Source organism: Fundulus heteroclitus, chromosome 12, assembly GCF_011125445.2.
Source record: "Fundulus heteroclitus isolate FHET01 chromosome 12, MU-UCD_Fhet_4.1, whole genome shotgun sequence".
Classification (NCBI taxonomy): domain Eukaryota; kingdom Metazoa; phylum Chordata; class Actinopteri; order Cyprinodontiformes; family Fundulidae; genus Fundulus; species Fundulus heteroclitus.
Window position 1 is genome coordinate 14,637,587 of NC_046372.1, and position 21,325 is coordinate 14,658,911.

Consider the following 21,325-nt stretch of genomic DNA (forward strand, 5'->3'; position numbering starts at 1 on the left):
AGAACGTTCGGATCCACTGGTACAGCTTGATGGGTTTCAAGATGATGTGTTGTTTAATCATAAATTGAACTTTCTAGGTTGGAACTTGAAAAAATTTAACAGGAAGGCCTGCAGAAGTTTACGTTTTGAGAAGTTTCTCACCAACCACATAATCCAACATGGCTGCCTTGCTTTTAAAGTTGATAGCTTTTAATTTAGTTTCTTTGCAATTTAAATTATTCAATTTTTCCTTCAGCTTTCCACACACACACAGACACACTGCTATACAACTTCATTTAGTGAACATGTCGCTGCAAAAGTTGATAACACAAAATGAAGAGATGTGTGTCATTAGCTTGTATTGCTAACAGTAGTTAATCCTGTCACTAAGGGAACAAAATGTCAGCAGCCAAATGTACTTTTTCCTGGTCTCACTTTGTGTTTTGGTCGTATCAATGTTTGATCTGGCAGCAAAATATCGACTGACAGTTGCAGTCGACCTGAAAATGCATCCAGTTTACGCTGCAGACATCTGTACACAAAGTTTCGGTTCTCTTGCTTTAAGGTCACGAATGCTTCTTGACTTCAAAACACAGATCAGTCAAGGCAACAGGATATTTATGCGAACACCCAGGCTTTTTATTCATGCTGGTGTCCGCCACACGGAGAAGCAGAAATATACAACAGAAATGGGACATGAGTCAACTTTAAAGAGAACAATCTATACTTATAAAGAGCAAAGCGGTGACAGGAAAGAGGCTGAGAGTGAACAGATCTTAGCCTGATAAGCTCTGTGCTGACCTACATAATAGAGATATTTGCCCTCCAATAACTACTCATTAATTCTGGCACATGTAAAGAAGCTATTTAAAAATATAAAAGGCCCTACGGAGGAAGTGCACTATATTCATATGCGTTCTTCAAAAGAACCTAAATAAAGCACATTCAAGCCAAACTAAAGCTTAATATCAGCTAAAGCTCTGAGCATATGCAAAATATAACTATAAATGTGAATAAAGGTTATTTCTCTTACTTCAGAGACAGGGAAAAGGACATAAGATAAAGAATTTCGAAGGCAGAGTTATCTAACAACGAACAGCGAGCAAAGACTATCTGAAGCTAAGAGAGAAAAGAGGAAAGACCAGTCAGACCTAGGCTGGGAAAACTCAGAAAATGTCTCTACACCAAATAAAACCACAAATCCTGCTGTCCCATCATAATAAACTAAAGATTAAAAAACAGTCAACTTACTTAAACTGAAAAATGCAGCACATTTCCACAAATGCATATAACCACCCTGCCGCTTTTATTGTACCTTAATTTTCCAATCAAGTTGCCGATCAGCTGTGTGTTATCAGCTCTTTGTTTAAACCCGTCTGGTTGCTATGCAGCACCTTTACTCAGAAGCAATCACCGCACAATGAAGCTGACCTTTGAACATTTGGATGGAAGATACTATCATTTTAGTTTTGTGATATAATTTTAAAAAGTAAAAAAAAAAAAAATGATAATTGAAAAGCGATAAACAAAATATAGCACAAAATCTATAAGACTTGATTTAGGTCAAGTATTGTATTTTTCTCCCACGTAGCACAGATATTAAATCACAAGGTGCTTTACAACAAAACGCATTTGAAATGCATCAAAACATAAACAGGGCACATTAAAAGACAGGCTGACAACAACAAGCGATAGAAACAATAAGATCAATGTGCAACTAAATGTCTGCTTGAACAGAAAAACATTCAACTGCTTTTTAAAATGCAGGCAAGGAAAGAAGCAACACGTTCTAGCATCTTGGCTAGAAGTCTCCTATGAAAAAATGCGTTTTCTAGATATTTCAGATGTCCAGGAAACGGTTTTCATCAAAATTGCATACCATGAACCTTTTTTTTCCGCACATGGTTCAAAAGAATGCTTTGCAACTTTGCAGGACAAACATATCCAAGTACTGCTGATCTAAGGGGACAGCCACGGAGAACTGGATCTCGTGGACCTTTGTTTCTCGGGCTGTAATGTCAGACCATGCTGATTAATTCAGCAAGTGATGCAGTCATCTTGCCATCTCCTCTCGATGTCAGCTGAGATTAAAATCCAATTAATAAAAAAAGGCATCAAGCCACTGGAGACTGAATTGGGATGAAGGGTTTAATAGAAGTAAAAAAAAAAGAAAAAAAAAGAAAAAAGAAACATCTTTTGTCAAACAGTGGAAGCTAATTAATTCCTGAGGCATAGACTGAAGGTTTTCTATAAATTTTGTTTAATTGATAGATATATAAGCCAATTACACAAAATTAACATGTTTTTCTACTTAATGTAAAGATCCCCAGTCATTGTCTTTGGTCCCAAGTCAACTCCAGCAGCCTGCAAGTACCGCCTACCCTTTGATTAATAAAGATCAATCAAACGCAGCACCTTAATTAAAATGCCAGTAAAACATGGCTGAAACGGTTTGATCAAACCGGATGGGGCAACTGAGGAGCAAGTCGAGGTCCGTTTGAGGCGCCTTGGAAGAACTTTCAATAAAAGCATCTGAAATCATTTACATCGTTTGGAAAGAAAACGGTTAACATATGAATAGCGTTACGTGTGGAAATGTTTTATTTTATGAATGCCCTTTCAATATATTGGACCAAACCATTAATAGAAAAACACAGATGACACATTTACACCACCTCATTATAAAAAAAATAAAAATAAAAATTCAACTAGCGTGAGTCACAATCAAGTTATAGATATAGGAAAACTGCATTTATTTTTTTATTTTTTGGTAAGTACATATTCCATTTTTAAACTAACAGCCAGACTTTTAATAGTAAGTCAGAGGAAAAGCTTAGCTGTGGAAAATATGCATAACGACTGTGAGTGACATCGTTTATTGGGACCAAAGAGACATTAATTTAAAGCTTTGCATGTGCCAATTTCTTTAAAACTAAAAAAAAAAAAAAAAAGGCTGATATTAAGGTAACTGAACTCTAAAGAGTACATTGTCTGTGGGGTCTTTTTAAACAAATCATCTTTGATCTAAAAACCCGTTATATCTCTGAGATGACGGGGCAAAGACTAGTATTTATACTAGTACTGATCTCATAAATGCACAATTGTCTGACATTTTGTTTTAACAACAAAATGAACAGAATTGGATTTGTACGTCTGTCCCAAGAAACTGCCGCTGAACAAAATAAAAGCAGACCATTTTCAATCACAATTTCTCTTTTGCGTTGAAAACGAATCTGTCCCGAGTCGATGCCGACAGAAGTCACTTTGCTTCTGTAAACAGCAGCATTCAGATGCAGCCACACGCACAGCATAAGAGATCAATATAGCCCCAGAGCCGTGTTCGAGTGCTGGATCCAACCTACATAATCATCTGTAATCTCCGACATGAAATCCCGCAGACACTCATCGGAGGCCTGATGACAAGCACTCATCAGCTCAAAGCGTTTAGTGGCCGCCACTTTGCAAAGAGCCACCAGTTAGGGTCAAAACATTAAAAAAAAAAAAGAGAAAAGATTACAGCCATGAACTGTAAACCACGCAATCAGAATACTGCTACGCGTGAGATGCGCTCTTGTTTGCTGAAAGACGGGGCGACCAGATGAATGGTTTCCCTGAAGAGTCTCAGATTATCAGATGACCTGCCCATGAATAAAACCGTAAACTGTAACTGAGCTGCAGGAAGGGTACAGAACGCACTGGCCGGCCGCTGTTCCATTTAGACTGAACCAGGAGGGGAGAGAAAGAAAAAAAAAAAAGGAGCTCTTACTGCATTACAAACCTTAAGTAAGTCTCATGCTAATCATATTATATTAACCCTCTGAACAGCCTAACTAGACACTGGTGGTTCCATACATTAAGATGAAAAGCCACTCAGCCAGTCCCTCATGAACAGTATCTTGCATAACCCAGCGGTCTTTGCTGGTTTGTTTGTATCGAAGCATACGATTCAGGTCCTTCAGGCTGAACATTTCATGCAAACACAGCAGTCACTGCTTTCTCTTCATGCTACCAGAGACCCACGGTCACCACTGGACTGATTTATCTCGTCGTCCCCCCCCACCACCCACACCTTTAAAATGACAGGATTTTCTGAAGTCCACTGTCTCACCTGCAACATACTAGTGCAGCAATTAATTACAGTTTCTTTGCCGGTGTGTGTGTGTGTGTTTTTGCACAGGACATGCCCGGGCCCGCTGAACACCATGTACGCTGCCTTCAGGGTTGGTTACAGCAAATATCTGCATGACGTCACACTCAGCTGAGGACAAAGCCCACTGCTTTCTCCCAGACAGACAGAGAGGGAGAGAGAAAGAAAGAAAGACAGGAGGTGGGGGGTGGGCTCTTAGTGCAAAGCCTGGACTTTACTGCTGCAATGTGGATGTGTACATTATGTTAATGCGTGTGAAATATGAATGGCTGTGCAAATGAGAGGCAGCTGCAGGATTCCCATATGCACGTGTGCCACAAGAGCGAGACTAAAGACACGTGAGCATAAGGTGCGAGTGCCGTCATCCCTCGCTTATCAGTATGAAGAAGACTTATGATAATGCAATAAAAGGCGAAGAAATTGCACCTTTTTTTAAAAAATAAACGCCACTGTAAGGCTTTTGATGCCAGCATCAGCACCCTGTGCGCTGCATGATGCAACATACCTCCCAAGTGCACTCAAGGGGGACCAACACACCCACTGCTGTCCTATTCACCTGGAAGGATATAGTGATCATCATCATCATCATCATCATCATCATCGACACTGCTTAGCTTGAGGCATTTTGTTTTACATATATATTTTGTGTGGCTTGCTTTTCTTGGTCTCCAGATGCTCAACCCAAGAGCATTAAAAAAAAAAAGGATTAAAGTAGAAATATTTGCATTAGCACGAGCATTTCCATGACAAATGGAGGATGATAATGACACCTGGATTAGCACTTTTTAATCAATCCCACCACAGGGTGCGTGCAGACGCATGAAAAAAATAGTGTAAAGAATACAGACAAAGCAGGGGAACGCCCCCTTTCTTAATCCTGCAAACTACTCCTAGGTCATCAGCTGTCTCTGGCTGGATTCCAGCCATTCTTTCACCTGGTACTTAAGAATGATGCATTTCAAAAACCTGGATGATTAACAGGGCAGGAATTTCGCCAGGGAACGATCGATATCACAGGTGAAAATGCAAAGCTTTTGTCTTATTTCCCTACAGACAGTCTTACACAATGCAGTGCTACCAGAAACCACCCTCTCCAGAAAGAGAGTATAAAAAGAAAAAAGAAAAACAAGATTATGGGGATACAGACCTTCTAAATAAAGGTGGACGCAGGAGCCGAAGCACAGCCAGACAGTGAAGACTGACGCATTCCTGTCGTCTCGGAGTTTGGCCTTTTTGTTATCTCTGCCCTGCTGGTGGAAGCGTTAACGTTGCCACTTGGCAAATCGAAGCCAGAAGTTAGCCGTCCGGGTCGCGGAGGTTTGGCCTGAAAATACTCCTTCGCCTTCGGTCTCGTCTCCTCACACAACTCGCTCGTTGGCTCGCGAAGCTTCGTCCCTTCCTCTGTTTGCTTGTCTTCTTGTTTTTGTGTGCCTTCGCAGCTGTTTCCCTTGTAGCAACCTCAGTCTGAAACTCGTCCTGTCTCTTTAAGGGACATTTCCGGGGTTCGCTGACAACTACGTGGAGGGCGGGACTTAGTGGCCAGCTGGGCACTTGCCATTTACGCGATTGGCTGTTTGTAATCCGCTCGACCAATCGGCACTCAGATTCTGCGGGTTTTTTTTAAAACATGCAGATGTATTCAAACATAGTGCTCTGTGATAGGCTTATGGGTTAGCTAAAGCTCCGCCCACTACACGTGCTTTTTCTCCCCTCCCCGTCTGTATAGCAGGGGGGGCTTCTGTGCTAAACCTTCGGCCCTACGTAAATCCTTTGATATTTAACATTTAATTACTGTTTATTAAAAACAACCTGGTCAGGTAACCGACGCCGACACGTGGCTGAAACAAGCCATCATTTTGCAGCCACACTGACACACTCGCCGTTTGCTGTACCACACTCTGTGGTAATCCCCTTCTTTTCCTCCCATTTGTACTGAATTAGCGAGAGCCATGTTTTCACAGAGCTAAGAATAGACCAGCTACATGTTGTATCCCTATAGTGCCTTGCAGCTGCAGTGACTCTGCGTCCATGTTGGCACGCTGGGGCTTTATCTTCTGCCATGTACTGGAACAAAGGACGGACAGGCCTGTAGGCACGAAATGAAATAGAACACGGCGTTTTAACTGCTCTAAATCCAGTTTTTCATTCGTTTCCCTAAACCAGGGATCACTAATCTTTTTGAAACAGAGCTACTTCATCGGTACTGTCATACGAAGGGCTGCCTGTACTGACCTTTGAACTACAAGAATCCAGACTCACCTTAACTTTACGTAACAAATGTTTTTAATGCTATTTTCATTTTTAAATCAATGTAGATACAAGAATGATTAAAACGGAAGAGCAACTGAATAAAATAGCATTTTAAATGCAGCTTACAGGATGGTTGTACTATATTTTTTAACAGGCTTATTGGCTCCCCATATGGTCCTTGGGGGCTACCTGGAGCCCACGGGCACCTTGTTGGTGAGGACCCTAAGCTCTTACAAAGTCAGATAAATTGTTCTATACACACAAATGGTGTTAAATAAATGCCTAGGCCAAAGTAGCACGTCTAAATGTGGCCACTTTATTAGGTATACTTAGTTGATGCCAGATTGACTTGGTTCCCCTTTTGACATCAATGTGATAGAATCATGGTTGGGACATCTTTTTCAGTTGCACATACATGATGACCTGAGTCCCAGAATAGCTCTATTGGATAACTGGGTAGGTTCAATCAAGAACTTTTAGATCATTTTAGATTTGTAACATTCCACATTACATTGCTGGAAGTACCCATCAGAGATGAGTGCACTGTTCATAAAAGGGATGGACACCGTCTACAACAAAACTCAGGTAGACTGTGGTAAAAAGGCTAAACTTTACTCATACCAAGGGCATGAAAAACATTACCCACAGGATAGATCCATGTTTTCATGCTACTTAAACCAACCTTTGATCTTTCCATCTCAACAGCTTATTTTCTTCAGACATCAACACAACTGCCACTTACCCAGTATTTTCTCTGTAGACCCGAGAGATGTTGGGTCATTAAGATATCAGAAGAATTTTAGTTTCTGAAACACACCAACCCGTCTAGTACTAACAACCATGTCATATTCAAAAATCACTTACAGTCTATTTCTGTGGCCATGAAATCCAATGGATAAACCATGTTTGGTTTGAACTACACCAAGTCATCTTTTACACACATTCACACACCTAAATGCAGCGAGTTGCTGCTATGTGGCTTGGTTGCTGTGTGGCAACAGGAAATTGAAGAAGAGGTGTACCTATGTCGTATGCAGACTAGAGGTCCCATAGTAAAAGTTAGACACCACCAGGATTAGCATAGAACGGAAAAGGTCAGATCCTGCGAGAAGTTCAAATCTGGACTGATTAACAGGGGATGGCTGACCTGACCCACTTGAAATTGTGCTTGAGAACATAGAAAAGAGGGGAGTTGTGAGCGAATTAGGGCTACTAAGGAACAGCAACATAAAAAAAATATTTTTTTTCCAGTATCTACAAGCCTTTGCTTGGACTAAAGTTCTCAGGTCTTAAAAGGTTAAAACCAGTCATTCATCTCCAGGTGACCCCATTTGCTTTTGTGCAATTTTTCTCATAATTCTTTCTATAACATGATCTGAAAAAATATGTGCAATTCATTTAAAAGGTTACTGTCTGGCCAAGTAGAAAACACTGAAAAAGGAAATACTCCAAAAAACAGGACTGACATCTTGTTAACTTTTTTTTTTTTACAGGCACTGTTATTTGGACTAGATGCGCCCCCTGCTGTTCAACACAAAAAAATGCCTTAAAAACAACTTGGGGATCAAAATCCAGGACTTAATTTCAAATATTAACTGTAGAGCAAAGCAAGAGCATAAAAAGAGTGAGGCCAAGCTTAAATGTGACTTTCTAACACAAATAACCGGTCTACTAGCTTTTCATTATTATATAAAGCATAACTATACAGCACAAAAAGCAACATATCCTCCTTATTGTTTTATTGGTTTCAACACTGCAAGAAAACTTAGGTATAAAACCCTATTTAACACTGAAAAACAACATTTTCAACCTCAGAACTACTGTATGGAAACAAAGCTTTAAATGTCAGAATCGGACAGCTGTTCGGCATTTCTTTTCTTTGATAGGTCTGGGCCATGTTCCCTCTTCCTCTTCTTTTTATTCTTCTGTCCTTCTTCTTGTCTGAATTGGTGTCTGTTAGGGACAAAAAGAAGAATATATTCATTGCAAAAAAGCAAAACAGTGCAAACTTTAACTCCTGAAAAGGTTCCTTTGGCTGTAAGTTTCCAGCACCTTTACGAGCCGACCAGGGTAAGCATATGTCAACAAAATTAATCAAAATGATGTTGTTAAAATACTTAGTTAATAATTAGTATTTTAGTTAAATACTAATTATTGAAACACAGCTAATCAAACCCAGATACAATTGCAATTTTGTATAGTAAGAATATAATTATTTTCATTCATTTCATTACTTTAAAATAAGAAAAATAAAATGTTCTTTTAAGGTTAGCAATAAGCTTTTAGAGTAACTTAAAAAAAGGAGTTCTGCTAACAGCATGTCAACAGAGAGAAAGATTTAATGCAGGTTTGCATCTATAAGTATAAGTTTAAAAACATAGTCTATAATTATCCAATCTACAAAGCCATGAGGTGGCTTGAGATGTATTTTTGGTATTTTTTTTACCCCAAAGAACATCTCCAGCATCCTCCAGGAGTGGCAACCCTTACGCCATAGTGGAACCTACCTGGACTGCCAGCGCCGGCCGCTGTTCCACACTCGGCCAAAAGAGGGAAGCCAGTTGGCGTCTGTGTGAGAGCTGTGATCGAAGTTGGCTCCGACTCTGTTCGGAGGAAGCTTCCTTAGTTTCGCTTGCTCCTCTGGTAAAAGACAGATAAGGTGCGACGTGTTGTTACACAGCTGTTTGACAGGTCTAGCGTGCACAGTTAACTGTGTCACATCATGCAAACTGCAGGATTTTTCAGAGAACAAACGTAGAATTGACGTGAATCGGTAAAACAAGTTGGTCTTGTTGTAACAAGCCTAATACTTTGCTTGAGGAACTCTTGGAGGTGCGGGCCGATCTCCGGATGCGCCGCTGAACCGGACGTCCCCTCTAGTGGGTCGTCCTGGAACCAAGGTGGGACGGCTCCTACGAGAAGCAGAAATGGTAATGAACGGAACTTAAACCTATTAGAGAAAAAACTATAAATATAAAAAAAGGAACATTAAATTAGAACAGTCTATAAAAAAGGAACATTTTCATCATTGTAAATGCAGTCGCAGGGGGGAAAAAAAGCAACATCAATAATTTAACAGCTTGTGCCACCATCTGACTCAAAGCAGCTTATTTCCTCTGAGGAGGAACTCTGAGTCACTCTTCTTTAAAGCATTGCTTCGGTGCATTAAGGTTCACATGAATGTGTTTATACACAGCAGCACGTCCTGATGCAGAATCTATATCAGGCTGAGGTGCTGCAGTCATGCTTCTTAGTTTAAGATAATCAGTCTGTTAATTTTGGTCAAGCAACAGCAGAATAGCATATAGAGGAAAATACGAGAGTAGAGGACATTGTGGTCAAATAATGACTACACGGTTCCCTAATCCTGTGGCTGCAAAAACAAGCCAAAATGATCACCCCTCTAAAACCATGTTCGACCGAGTTGGCCGACGGAGGATTTCGGAAGGCAGTTGCGGAAAAGTCAGCAAGATTCTCCTTTCATCATGCTATAGTATAGCGGGTTACAATTGCAACTTTGCTAACCTAAATCTTGGTGCCATATCCATTTCAGAGCGGCTTTTCTCTTGCAAACCAGTGAAAAGAAGCCATATTTGATCAGTCTTTTACTAACAGTGCCATCAGAAACTAGAGATTCACAGTCTGGGTTGTATTTTTTATTTTATTTTTATTGCATAGTTTTTCCTTGGTGCAGATTTCCTGGATTTTGGTGATTCTTTTAAAACTTCTTTAACTTGTAAATAATCTCTCTCACCGCAGAACGATGGGACTACAAATTTAAAATGGCGTATTACTCTTCCCAGATTAAGTGCATCGACTAGGGGCACATCAACACGTGACAGGGGGAAAGCTGGAATCAAACCCGCAACCTTGCGGTAACAACTACTCTCCTCGAGGTTTACTTGTTGTCTTTAACAGAATTTACGGTGCATTTAGCTTCAGCTTCCAACATGTCGTTACCTGTATGCACATTTCCGCTACTTGATGAATCCTGCAACAGAGAGGAAAGAACGCTGATCAAGTATGGCACCACAGTAGTGCAAAAACAACCACCTTTATGAAAATATGAAGTGTTGAAAGGTTTCGTAAGAAAGCTGACTGTACCTGGTAGCCTATGAAAGTCAGGCTTTCTCCTACTAAGGTCCGGGGCGCCTCGATCATCGGGTCAAACCTCTTCCCCACCTGCTGGTCTGATGCTTGAGGCTGAAACTTGGAGCTGTTTCCCCAGACAAGACAATGAGCTCCAGACAAAGACGTCCCTCATACTGAAAACAAGAACTGACAACGGATAAATCTTTTATGCTGACGTGGCGTTACCTGACAGAAAGCTCAGCCGATGGATCGGTGCTGCTGGGTCCATTCGGTAACTCCCACTCGTCGTCAGGCTGATATTGATTCAGGAAAAGCCAACAGGGGTTCACAGAGGATTTCTGACACCTAATTCTGCTTAACTTCCACGTTTTCTTATCATAAACACTCAGTGACGGTCTTGGGCCCCATTTCTTTGAGGAAACCTTCTTCTAATACTTCAAAATGAAAAAGATTTCAAAAGGTACCCTTTACTGGCATAGAGTTAAAAAAAATTAAAACAATATGAAAAGGTTAAATTAAATAAGAGAAAATAGTTAAAACACCTTTTTGGTGTGAAAATTGGCCTTTTGCATGTGTGGTGACAGGAGAATTAAGAGGCAAGAAGAGTCATTTTAACTTTTCTAGGCAGTGGGGATGACGGACAAAATAACAGAAAAAGCTCTTTAAGCTCCTTTAAATATTGAAACACTCTTTACAATTCATTATTTTAAGCATTTGAATAGATTAGCATATACAATTAAGTTAATAAATGCAAGTCAGGATCCACTAAATTAAATATGACTAATATTATCTGAAAGGTGCAGTTTGGCCTTGAAACAGTTTAATTAAAAACCAAAGCAGATTGTTTACGGATATTACTTTTAATCTTGTTACAGGATCTACTCCACAGCACTCGTTCTTTCCTGCTCATCCTGATCGTTCACTCTGCAACATCACCCCACTTCTCGACTTGCATTTCAAAGCACATTTCAACCTTCTTCTAACTAAATTTAAGATCCCAACCAGTTATTGCTGTGCAGCCCAAATGTCAAAAAGGATCTCTGGGTGAATGCCGGTTACCTACTGCGATGAGTAAACATTCAGATGGGAAATAAAGGGGACTTTTCTTCTTACACAGAAAAATAACAGCCAAGGCCACAGTGATGGATACTGCCACTGCATCCTTGGAAAACAAACCTCTAAAAGAGACTGAAAGACCTCCTGGCGGCGCTTTTCCTGGGCCCGGATAACCTCCGCTTGCTGGAAGACAAGCAGGAAAACCGTTCGTTAACATCCACTGCGCCGCTGACACAATTCACTGCCTAGCAACGTAGTAATGAAATAACTCACACATAAAGTTCAGTTCATTGTGTAATTCAGGACAAACTGAAACGTTTCAAGGAGACATCAGCTTTGGACCACAATTAATAACATTCACCCGTCATCATAAGTATGCAAATCTAATTACGCGAGAACACAGCTGATGATTTTTTTGTTATTTAATCCCAAGAAAGATGATGGCAAGTAAGATTGAAAGTACTTTTAATTACCTGTTTAATATACTCATCCTCCTTTTCCACAAAGCACTCCAAAACCTTTGCCACTTCAGCCTTAAACCTGGAAAGAAAGAAGCGCTGACCTGGATAATCTTTCATTTAAACACACAATTTCTTCATGCAAACTGTTTGCTCATGGTGTTTACCTTTCAGTTTCCTCCTCTGTGATAAGCACTCTGTCTCTAAGCTTTGGGTCAGCCTTATTCTCCCACCAGAACCTATGGGTATTGTTCCTGTGTTCTCGTCTGGAATCAGAAATATTTTGTTTTATTTACTACCCGGTGTTCAGATGTGGAACAGAGAACAGAGTTGAGTTGGACTTGTTTTGTCAAGCCCAGATTAAGTTCAAACCTGAAATAATACCGAGCATTACATATTGGCGGACTTCTACGTATGTTCAAATAAGCAAATTACTGCCATCTAAAAGTACTTGTAATGTTCATGATCTCCCTTATAAAGTTAAAAAAATATATACTATTTTTATTTTATTTTAGAACACTTGAACCAACTCATGAATTCATTATCAATCCTTATAGTAATTAAAATCTACTTGCTCCTCTACAAATGAGGAAACATGTAGAAAAGACTAAGGAAAAGCACATCGTAAACGAAGGGTGAATTTATGACTGAGAATAAATGGTTAACCATGTGGTAATTACGTGGCCATGTGTTCCAATAAGCCCCCGTGCATCACTGTCATGTTGTCGTCAGTGACGTCCCTGTCGACTTCGAGGCCACAGCAGTAGCACCAGAACGTCTGCCTGTGTCGGGTGCAATCGAACTTCTCCACCTGGGGTTTTTTGAGGGTTCGTCGACCTTCTTTGACCTGAGAGACAGCCGACAGAACAGAAGGAAATTTAAATCACCATCAGAAAACGAGACACTTATCCAGCTGTTGAAACAATCTTACTCTTGAAAGCAGAATGCCTTTTTCCTAAATCAAGACAGCTTGTGCATTACAGCTAGTTTAAATCCATCCATCCATCCATTTTCCAAACCGCTTTATCCCTCATGGGGTCGCGGGGGGTGGTGGTGCCTATCTCCAGCGTTCACCGGGCGGGGTACACCCTGGACATGTCGCCAGTCTGTCGCAACACAGAGGGACAAACAGGACAAACAACCATTCACGCACACACTCACACTCTTTTTGGAGAAGCCAATTAACCTAACAGTCGTGTTTTTGGTCTGTGGGAGGAAGCCAGAGTACCCGGAGAGAACCCACGCATGCACAGGGAGAACATGCAAACTCCATGCAGAAAGACCCAGGGTGTACTCGAACCCAGGACCTTCTTGCTGCAAGGCAACAGCGCTACCCACTGCGCCACTGTACAGCCCACAGCTAGTTTAAAAGAAGGTGAAAAGTGCATGTGCTTTCAGTTCATATCATCCTGATGTTACCATGGATGCATGCTTGTGAACAGAGTCCGTTGTCCTGGTGACCTGAGGAAAGAAGGATGTTCTGGTCCAGGCGCTCTGAGGGCATTCGCACAAAAAGGAACAGAGAGGGATCCAGCGTGCTGTACGCGGCTTTTCTAACTCATCGGTCTTTATAAACATCAGCCAGGGCAGGGAGAATGAACCGATTCTCTTTCCTGCCATCCTCTCAACTCACTGAGTGTTCTTGTCTGCAGCAGAGCAGCAAGGTGTCCAGATGCCCTTTATAAAATGTCGCCATGATCAGGGTGACTTGTTCTTTTCCGGTATCCAGAGGAAATAAACCGGTTGCTGAGCTTTTTATTTTATTTTATTTTATTTATTTTTTTGGGTGAAGGATGGTGGACCGGGGTCATGTTTTCTGCAATGTGTGCCCCTAAGAATTTGATGCTGTTGAATTTTGCTCTTTCACTTACTACATTGTTTATACGCTTGTATGAATGTCGTGGCGCATTCAGGAGTGGCTGCTAAAATAGAACCTTCATCCGGGTGCAAATAGGAGTGAATCAAGCGAAATAATAATATTAATAATAATATATATATATAATATTAAAGTCCCCCGGTTAGCAGCTAATACTAGCATATTAGCATTAGCAACTGGTTTCGCATTTCATTATTATTATTATGATTATCATTATTGTAGCATTCGATGTTGCAAACGAGTACGAAAAGGATAAAGCACTTGAAACAGAGCACGTTCGCACAAACTTTTCTTTACCTTTTCAGTGAATTTCAGAAGAACGACCCTGAGTCGGCTTTGGTGATTTTTTCCGAAGATGTGTTTCTTCTTCCCGCAGAATGTTGTCTGATTACATATGGCGCAATAATGTGCACCCATTTAGACTCTGCGTAATAATCCCAGCATAGACCGAACTTTCATGCCGAAAACCTTCAAAATGTATTAGTCTTATTTGTTTTTTCCCCCTTTTTTACAAACCCGGAAGATGATCCGGTGTTGAATTCTTCTTCTCTTGTTAGGGACGGTTGGCACTGGCAGATGAGCTCACAGAAACATTTACTGCCACCTGCTGGACATTTGTAAACTAAACTCCCTTCTGTCAGAAAGTGTTTTAATTTCCCACATATATGCCAAAACAATGCCCCTAGAACTATTAGGTACTTCAAGACTATCCAGGGATTTTGTAAGTTAACAAATGCTTTCCTTACAGGCCTAATATCCTAGGAACACATTGTCAACATTTTACTCTTAATTAAATGTACACACCAGAGTTGCACTTGTTTTCCTATAACGTTGAGATTTACAGTCCTCCATATACAAGATGTTTTCCAATATGTTTAGGTCGCTTAATATGTGATAGAGTTCCATATGTTTGGGTTTGTCCATCAACTTCGTAGATGAGAAGCATTGTTGGACTTCTTTGTTGAAGAAAGAGAAAGGTGGCTTGGTTTTTAGAAATCAACATTTGTGAATGAAACATTTCCCCATAATAATTAGAATGTTCATTACATTTACAAACTTCGGAGTCCCAAAGATGATCTCAGTCTTGGTAAATTGAAGTAAATTTGAGATTTTGTGGAAAAGACAGTAATCCACATTCAGTGCAGCGCAAACTCAATGCGAGCAATGTCTCCCTCTTGTGGTCAGACCCAGTACTGTCGTAGAACACGGGGACTTCCTGGTCCTTTCCCAGACGGTCCCTGTGAAATTCACGCTCGTCTTTCCTTTGGTACCTTTTGAAACTATACTGCGAAGTTTCTTTAGACTTTAACACATTTATTGGCCGTGAAAAAAAAATATTAGGAGAAAACCAGGCGGGTCGTTGCTGTGATTAATCGCGAAAAACAACGCGTTTAAAAAACCGGGGATGCTCCGGTTCGTTACTCGGTCGGACCTAAAGTGCTGACAGCTCTCCCCACCGCTTCCTGCCTGCGCTTAATTCCTTTCGCTTTCACTCTTGACAAACCGCGAGCAGAGGACGAAACGGTAAGGTGCAACTTAGCCTTTACCTTTTTTTTTAAATAAAACATAAATGATCCACATTAGGGCGGTGGGATCAAACAAATGAGACTTTGTGCAAAATGTCTGTTCTTCTGATTGTTTTCTGTCATTAAATGAATGGAGCTTTTTGGTAAAAATCGAAACTGCTGCACTCGTGCCTTTCCTTTCACTGTCTGTAGATTTTGTTTGTGATAGCTATTTTATTAAGCTGTTCAGTTGTGGTAATTTACTTTGTAAAATAGTTATGAACCTGCAGTAAAATCCTGCATGTTTGCTCTTTTTTTTTTTTTTTTTGAAACACTATTCCAGGTGAGCCAATTTCCTGCCTGTCTGGTCAGCATGTTTCCTCTCCTGCTGGCGCTCTTTGTTCCCATTCTTCCCACATCTGGAGCTCAGATCCCAAACCAAGGCCAAGCACAGGATCCCCCCGTCGCGACGAACGGTCAGCCCTTCCCCTGGGACCGCATGAGACTTCCCACAACCGTCAGGCCCCTGCACTATGACCTGACCATCCACCCGAACCTCACCACCCTGGACTTCACCGGGGTGGTTCGCATCAGTCTGGACGTGCAGGAAGACGCCGGCGCCGTCGTTCTCCACGCCAAGCAAATGCGCGTTTCCGGCGCGGTGCTCCTGGCCCCCGAGGGCGTCCGGCCCCTGCGGGTCTTGGAGTACCCTCGCTTCCATCAGCTCGCCCTGCTGCCAGACTCGGTTCTGACCAAGGGCAGGAAGTACGAGGTGCAGCTGGAGTTTGCCGCCAACCTGTCGGACAGCTTCCACGGTTTCTACAAAGGCAGCTACCGCACCAGCGGCGGGGAGGTCCGGTAAGGTCACGGAACGCGCCGGTTCTGTCCCCCGTCTTTGAAAACGAATGTAACCCTGAAACTGAAACTAAAAAGAAATTCTGTGCCTTCTTTCCCTCTCTCAGGGTCATTGCGTCCACGCAGTTTGAGGCAACCTTTGCCCGCGGAGCCTTTCCCTGCTTCGATGAGCCGGCCTTCAAAGCCAACTTCACCATACGCATCATACGCGAGCCGCGCCACATCGCCATTTCCAACATGCCCAAGGTGTGTATGCACCACGTCGGCTCCCGCCCGACTCAACATGAACATCGGAAACAAGGGTGGCCATGTGATTGCTCCATTCGTATTCAGGCCTCTTTAGTCTGATACTCCTAAATAACCAACCGGTTGTGTCAGAAGTCAAATATCACATAGAGCTCACTTGTGTGTAGTTTAATCTTGATTAAGGTGTTGTAACGATCATTAGTTAACAAAGGCATCACGAACACCAAAGACCACAGCGGACATGTCAGGGGAGAAAGTTCTGGCAAAGTTTAAAGAGGGTACGAGTAAAGGCCCATTCATACCTCACGTAAAAGACGGATACGAATACGTGTGGAGCGTTTCATACGTTCTAACCGTCGATTTCGTCCGTTTTTTTGACACGAAAATTGGGAGCTTACTATTACGGACGAAACGGATCAATACGGAGCAATACTACTGGAAACGGTGGGGGTGCTATTGAGTTTGTAGTACAAAATGTCAACAAAACCACGAAGAAGGTTAGAATTCTGGGCTTTAAACAATGGCGGGATTCGAGGAACGACTCGCGGAGCTTGTCCGCAACTACCCACACATATATGATGTGTCGTGTCCAGGGCGCAGGGACAAAACAAAAAGTTTACTTACGGAGCAAATACAACAAAATCACGTCTTGGACCGTCGCGATGTTTGATCAGTGACGAATCATTGGCACCCAGCACTGCCACCTAGAGGAAATATTGGTTATTGCGCACCTCAACGGACGGAGGTATGAAGGAGTCAACGGATAGAACGTACGGACAGAAATACGGACGTGTAGGCCAAACGTAGGGTATGAATGGGCTTTGAGAGTTATGATCGACTTCCTACCCGGACGGGAAAGGAGAGCATTAATCAGGGAATTGGCTCGGGGAGGCCACGGGGGACTCTGGAGGAGCTGCAGAGATCCACAGCTCTGGGAGGGAGAACCCGTTGACAGGAAAGCTATTCGTCGTGCACGTGCACAAATCCAGGCTTTATGCAAGAGTGACAAGAGGAAAGTCGTTAAAAGAAAGCCACAAGAAATCCCGTTTGCAGATTGGCACAAGCCATGTAGGCAACACACACACAAAAAATATAGAAGATGAGACAAAAACTGACTTCCCTTTTGCCCGCGTGCGCAGCAGTAAACTGACACGCCGCATTACCACGAACACGCCGTCCCCACCGAGACGCGTGGCAGCATCCTGCATGCTTCAGCAGGAACACTGAAGCTTTTCAGCGTCAAGATAAGGAGAAATTCGGCCGTGGCAAAAACAAGTAGACAGAGATAACCTGGAAGGTAGATGGAGCTAAATAACGGGCAAACCTGGGAAAACAGTCAAATGCCGTTAGAGGCTGTAAAGAACCTGACACTGGGGTGGAGGTCCAGCTATCCGCAGGACGACGACTCTGAACATACAGCCAGGGATATAATGGAAATGTTTGGATCAAAGTTTTGCCTCAGGGGAGGCTGAACACATATGCATGCCACACTATTCAGATTTTTATTTAATGGATTTGCTATTAGTAATTACAAAACTGTATGTAATGGAAAAGTTCAGCACGTTACGGGTCTAAATGTTTGGTCTAAATGACAAGCACATAAAAATGGATCAATTTAACACAGACCTGTTTACACTGGCGTCAGAACAAATACATTCATAATTAATGGTAACTTTGATTGATAGTGCTTTATTGCCATGGTCTATTTTAGGATGGGTCTGAAAACCAAACTGAACACTCATATATTAATTATAACATTGCTGTTAATGCAAGTAGTTTGGAATATAAATGTTATTGTTAATAAGGTGTCAAACACAATACATGTGTGCCGCACTTTTCAGATTTTAATTTCATAGATTTGCTAATGGTAATTACAGAAACTATTCAAAGGAGACTTCAGAACGTTACTGTTCACTCCCCTCGTGTTTTTCTCCTGGTGATGTTTGGTCTAAATGACAAGCACATAAAATTAATCAATTTAACACAGACCTGTTTACACTGGCGTCAGAACAAATAAATTCATAATTAATGGTAGCTTTGATCGATGGTGCTTTATTGGCATGATCTATTTTAGGACGGGTCTGAAAACCCAAATTGAAGACTCCTCATATATTAATTATAACATCTTTGTAAAGGCAAGTACTTTGGAATATAAATGTAATTGTTAATGGGGGGTGGGGTCACATACAATACATATGTGCCGCACTTTTCTGATTTTTTATCTGGAGAAAGACACTGAAAGCCATGTATAGTTTTCCTTTCCCTTCACAATAATTTCTTTTTAATAATTTCTTTTCTATCTTGCTCTGTCACAAAAATCCAAAGAAATTTTTTTTCCTCCCCCACCTAACATGACAAACTTTTAAAAAGGTCAGGCAGGCCTTTGCAAGGCGTCTAAACAGAGCGTCTCTCTCCGCAGGTTAAAACAGTGGAGCTGCCGGGCGGTTTGCTCGAGGATCACTTTGACACCACGGTAAAAATGAGCACTTACCTGGTGGCCTACATCGTCTCTGACTTCCTGTCTGTGAGCAAAACGACCAAGCACGGCGTCAAGGTGAGCTTCCACACCCGGTTCTGGCGAAGCTGCTTCATATTTCGGTGCTTTATGGTTTCTGTAACTGTGACTGCCTTCAGATCTCTGTCTATGCTGTCCCTGAGAAGATCAACCAGACGGCCTACGCCCTGGATGCTGCCGTGAAGCTGTTAGACTTCTACGACGATTTCTTTGACATCCCCTATCCCCTCCCCAAACAGGGTCAGTGGTCTCTCTCTTTCAAGTTAGGAAACTCTGTCTGCATTTCTCTAGACTCTAGAAGGACTCTGACCGTGGCATGGATTCATGCCATGAGGACCGATCAGGGGCTCCCAAAGTGGGGGTTGGGACCCCCCGGGGGGGGCACGAGATGATTTGTTGCTCATGTGCTAAAAAGATTTTGTATTTCCTTATTTTTGAAAGTCTAACTTTACGAGATGCTGAACAATCCTTGTTCTAACGTAATAGGAAGGCTGCACCTTTTTTGTAATAGTGCTTATAAAAATACTACCTTTTTCTCAGAATTTTATGACTTTATGCCCATAATCCCCCCCCCCCCCAAGAGAGATGAAAAGACATTTCACCTGTTAAAATGGGGTCACGAGTCTCTGGCTGTTTAATGTTGGGGGTCGCAGGCTGAAACGTTTGGGAACCCCTGCGACTGTGGATTGATGGGTTGTGTAGTCGTCTGGCAATCAGAAGGTTGCGGGTTCAATTCCAGCTTCCCCTTGCCACATGTCGATGTGCCCCTGGGCAAGGCACTTAACCCCAGCTGCGTCTAGGTGTATGGGGAATGTGGGCCTAGTGGTTAGAGCAGCGCGCTTGCACTCAGAGAAGGCTGCAAGTACCCGGTTCGATCCCCAGCGCCTGCACTCTGGGTCCCTGAGCAAGACCCTAAACCCCAGATTGCTCCCCGGGCGCCGCACATGGCAGCCCACTGCTCCCCAAGGGTGATTGGGAGAGAACAAATGTTGTTGTAATGTATGTTTCAATGACAATAAAGATGATATTACGATATTACTATTTTACTATAGATTCTGAAGATAACTGAGGTAGACATAAGCCTAAATTTGCTCCCTGCAGACCTGGCTGCTATCCCCGACTTCCAGTCGGGTGCGATGGAGAACTGGGGTCTGACCACCTACAGAGAGACCGGCCTCCTCTTTGATCCCAACAGGTCCTCCGCCTCCGACAAACTGGGCATCACCAAGGTCATTGCCCACGAGCTTGCACATCAGGTAGCTGGCTTTGCATCGTTTCTTGAGTTTTTATTGCCGTTTATTATAGATGGATTAACACTTTCACCCATCTGTCCAGTGGTTTGGGAACCTGGTGACGATGGAGTGGTGGAACGACTTGTGGCTCAACGAGGGCTTTGCCAAGTTCATGGAGTTCATCTCCCTCGACATCACCTACCCAGAGCTGCATGTGGTGAGAGCCGGCTTTGGAGAACTTCCCCATTTTCCTTTGCCGTCTTCCGATTCCGCTCCGTCGAGTCTAATTCTTTTCACGTTCTCCAATGCCGTCTCCCTCTCAGGACGACTTCTTCTTGGGCAAGTGTTTCGAGGCCATGGAGGTGGACTCTCTGAGCTCCTCTCACCCAGTCTCCACCCCAGTGGAAAACCCCACGCAGATCCAGGAGATGTTTGATGACGTGTCTTATGACAAGGTCGGCGGTCTTCTCTGAGAGATCTAAGCGTTAGACATTCGCATGGAGATCATTTAGGATATCAGAACTTTACAAATGAAATTACTTTGAATCCTAATTTGTACATTGGTAATTGTTTCTAAAGCTTAACCCATTTAACGTGACCAGAATCAGCTGATTTTTGACTTCAATTGGCCAAATCTTAAAAATCAGACCCCCCTTTAGTGACTAGACATCAAGCTGTAGCTTTATGAATATAAACAATTACACTTTGAATTTTTAGTGATGAAGCTTGTTCCAGTGAAACAATCAGACAAAACAAGTTATTCTATTTGTAGCTTTGGAAAGGTTGGACAAAATTACTTTAGACCACAAATCCCCAAGAATATACTTAGCATGTTTGTTATTATTAACCCTTAAACAGGCAGGAGTGGAAAATAAGTTGCAAAATATAATTAAATTGTATCACTCATCTCTTTAGGCCCTAAGTGAAATATTTCCACATTCAAAATTTATATATATTAAATATTTTGGATTTTATGAGTTGTATCTCCCAGGATACGTTGCCCTATTAAGGTTTAATAGAAACAATGAAGTCTTTCTGTATGTTTGTTAATGTATGGAAGAAGTTTAGTCAAGGATTTACTTAGCTTATTCCTTTGTTTTTCCTGTGTCCGTAT

General features: G+C 42.0%; 3 protein-coding genes across 4 annotated transcripts in view; 1 reads left to right on the top strand and 2 right to left on the bottom strand.

The window, feature by feature from the left end:
* The window catches only part of LOC105928374 (protein FAM214B), a 35,693-nt gene extending 30,084 nt beyond the window's left edge, over positions 1–5,609 (bottom strand). For both annotated transcript variants that reach the window (XM_036144033.1, XM_036144032.1), the window contains exon 1: positions 5,274–5,609. The gene's annotated coding sequence lies outside the window, so the exon portion shown is untranslated. The remainder of the gene's footprint in view (positions 1–5,273) is intronic.
* A 2,489-nt stretch (positions 5,610–8,098) lies between these two features.
* cenatac (centrosomal AT-AC splicing factor) lies at positions 8,099–14,405 on the bottom strand. Its single transcript, XM_012865662.3, has 11 exons — positions 14,156–14,405; positions 12,663–12,829; positions 12,150–12,248; positions 11,998–12,064; positions 11,645–11,707; positions 10,694–10,761; positions 10,481–10,592; positions 10,337–10,367; positions 9,187–9,288; positions 8,884–9,016; positions 8,099–8,329 (listed from the first exon to the last, which is right to left on the bottom strand). Exons 1-11 carry the CDS (start codon positions 14,273–14,275, stop codon positions 8,215–8,217), a joined length of 1,077 nt encoding a protein of 358 aa, XP_012721116.2. The 5' UTR covers positions 14,276–14,405; the 3' UTR covers positions 8,099–8,214.
* Positions 14,406–15,172: 767 nt separating this feature from the next.
* The window catches only part of erap1b (endoplasmic reticulum aminopeptidase 1b), a 15,209-nt gene continuing 9,056 nt past the window's right edge, over positions 15,173–21,325 (top strand). The window contains exons 1-8 of the mRNA XM_036144035.1: positions 15,173–15,382; positions 15,707–16,221; positions 16,326–16,464; positions 18,884–19,018; positions 19,099–19,219; positions 20,081–20,235; positions 20,315–20,428; positions 20,535–20,666. Of these exons, the coding sequence (XP_035999928.1) occupies positions 15,737–16,221; positions 16,326–16,464; positions 18,884–19,018; positions 19,099–19,219; positions 20,081–20,235; positions 20,315–20,428; positions 20,535–20,666 (1,281 nt within the window). The 5' untranslated portion in view covers positions 15,173–15,382; positions 15,707–15,736. The remainder of the gene's footprint in view (positions 15,383–15,706; positions 16,222–16,325; positions 16,465–18,883; positions 19,019–19,098; positions 19,220–20,080; positions 20,236–20,314; positions 20,429–20,534; positions 20,667–21,325) is intronic.

Coding starts and splice junctions, on each gene's coding strand:
- cenatac (XM_012865662.3), bottom strand. CDS start 14,275: ATGGGTGCACATTATTGCGCCATATGTAATCAGACAACATTCTGCGGG. Junction 12,830..14,155: donor TTCTGAAATTCACTGAAAAG/GTAAAGAAAAGT, acceptor GCTGTCTCTCAG/GTCAAAGAAGGTCGACGAAC. Junction 8,330..8,883: donor GGCCGGCGCTGGCAGTCCAG/GTAGGTTCCACT, acceptor TGTCCCTAACAG/ACACCAATTCAGACAAGAAG.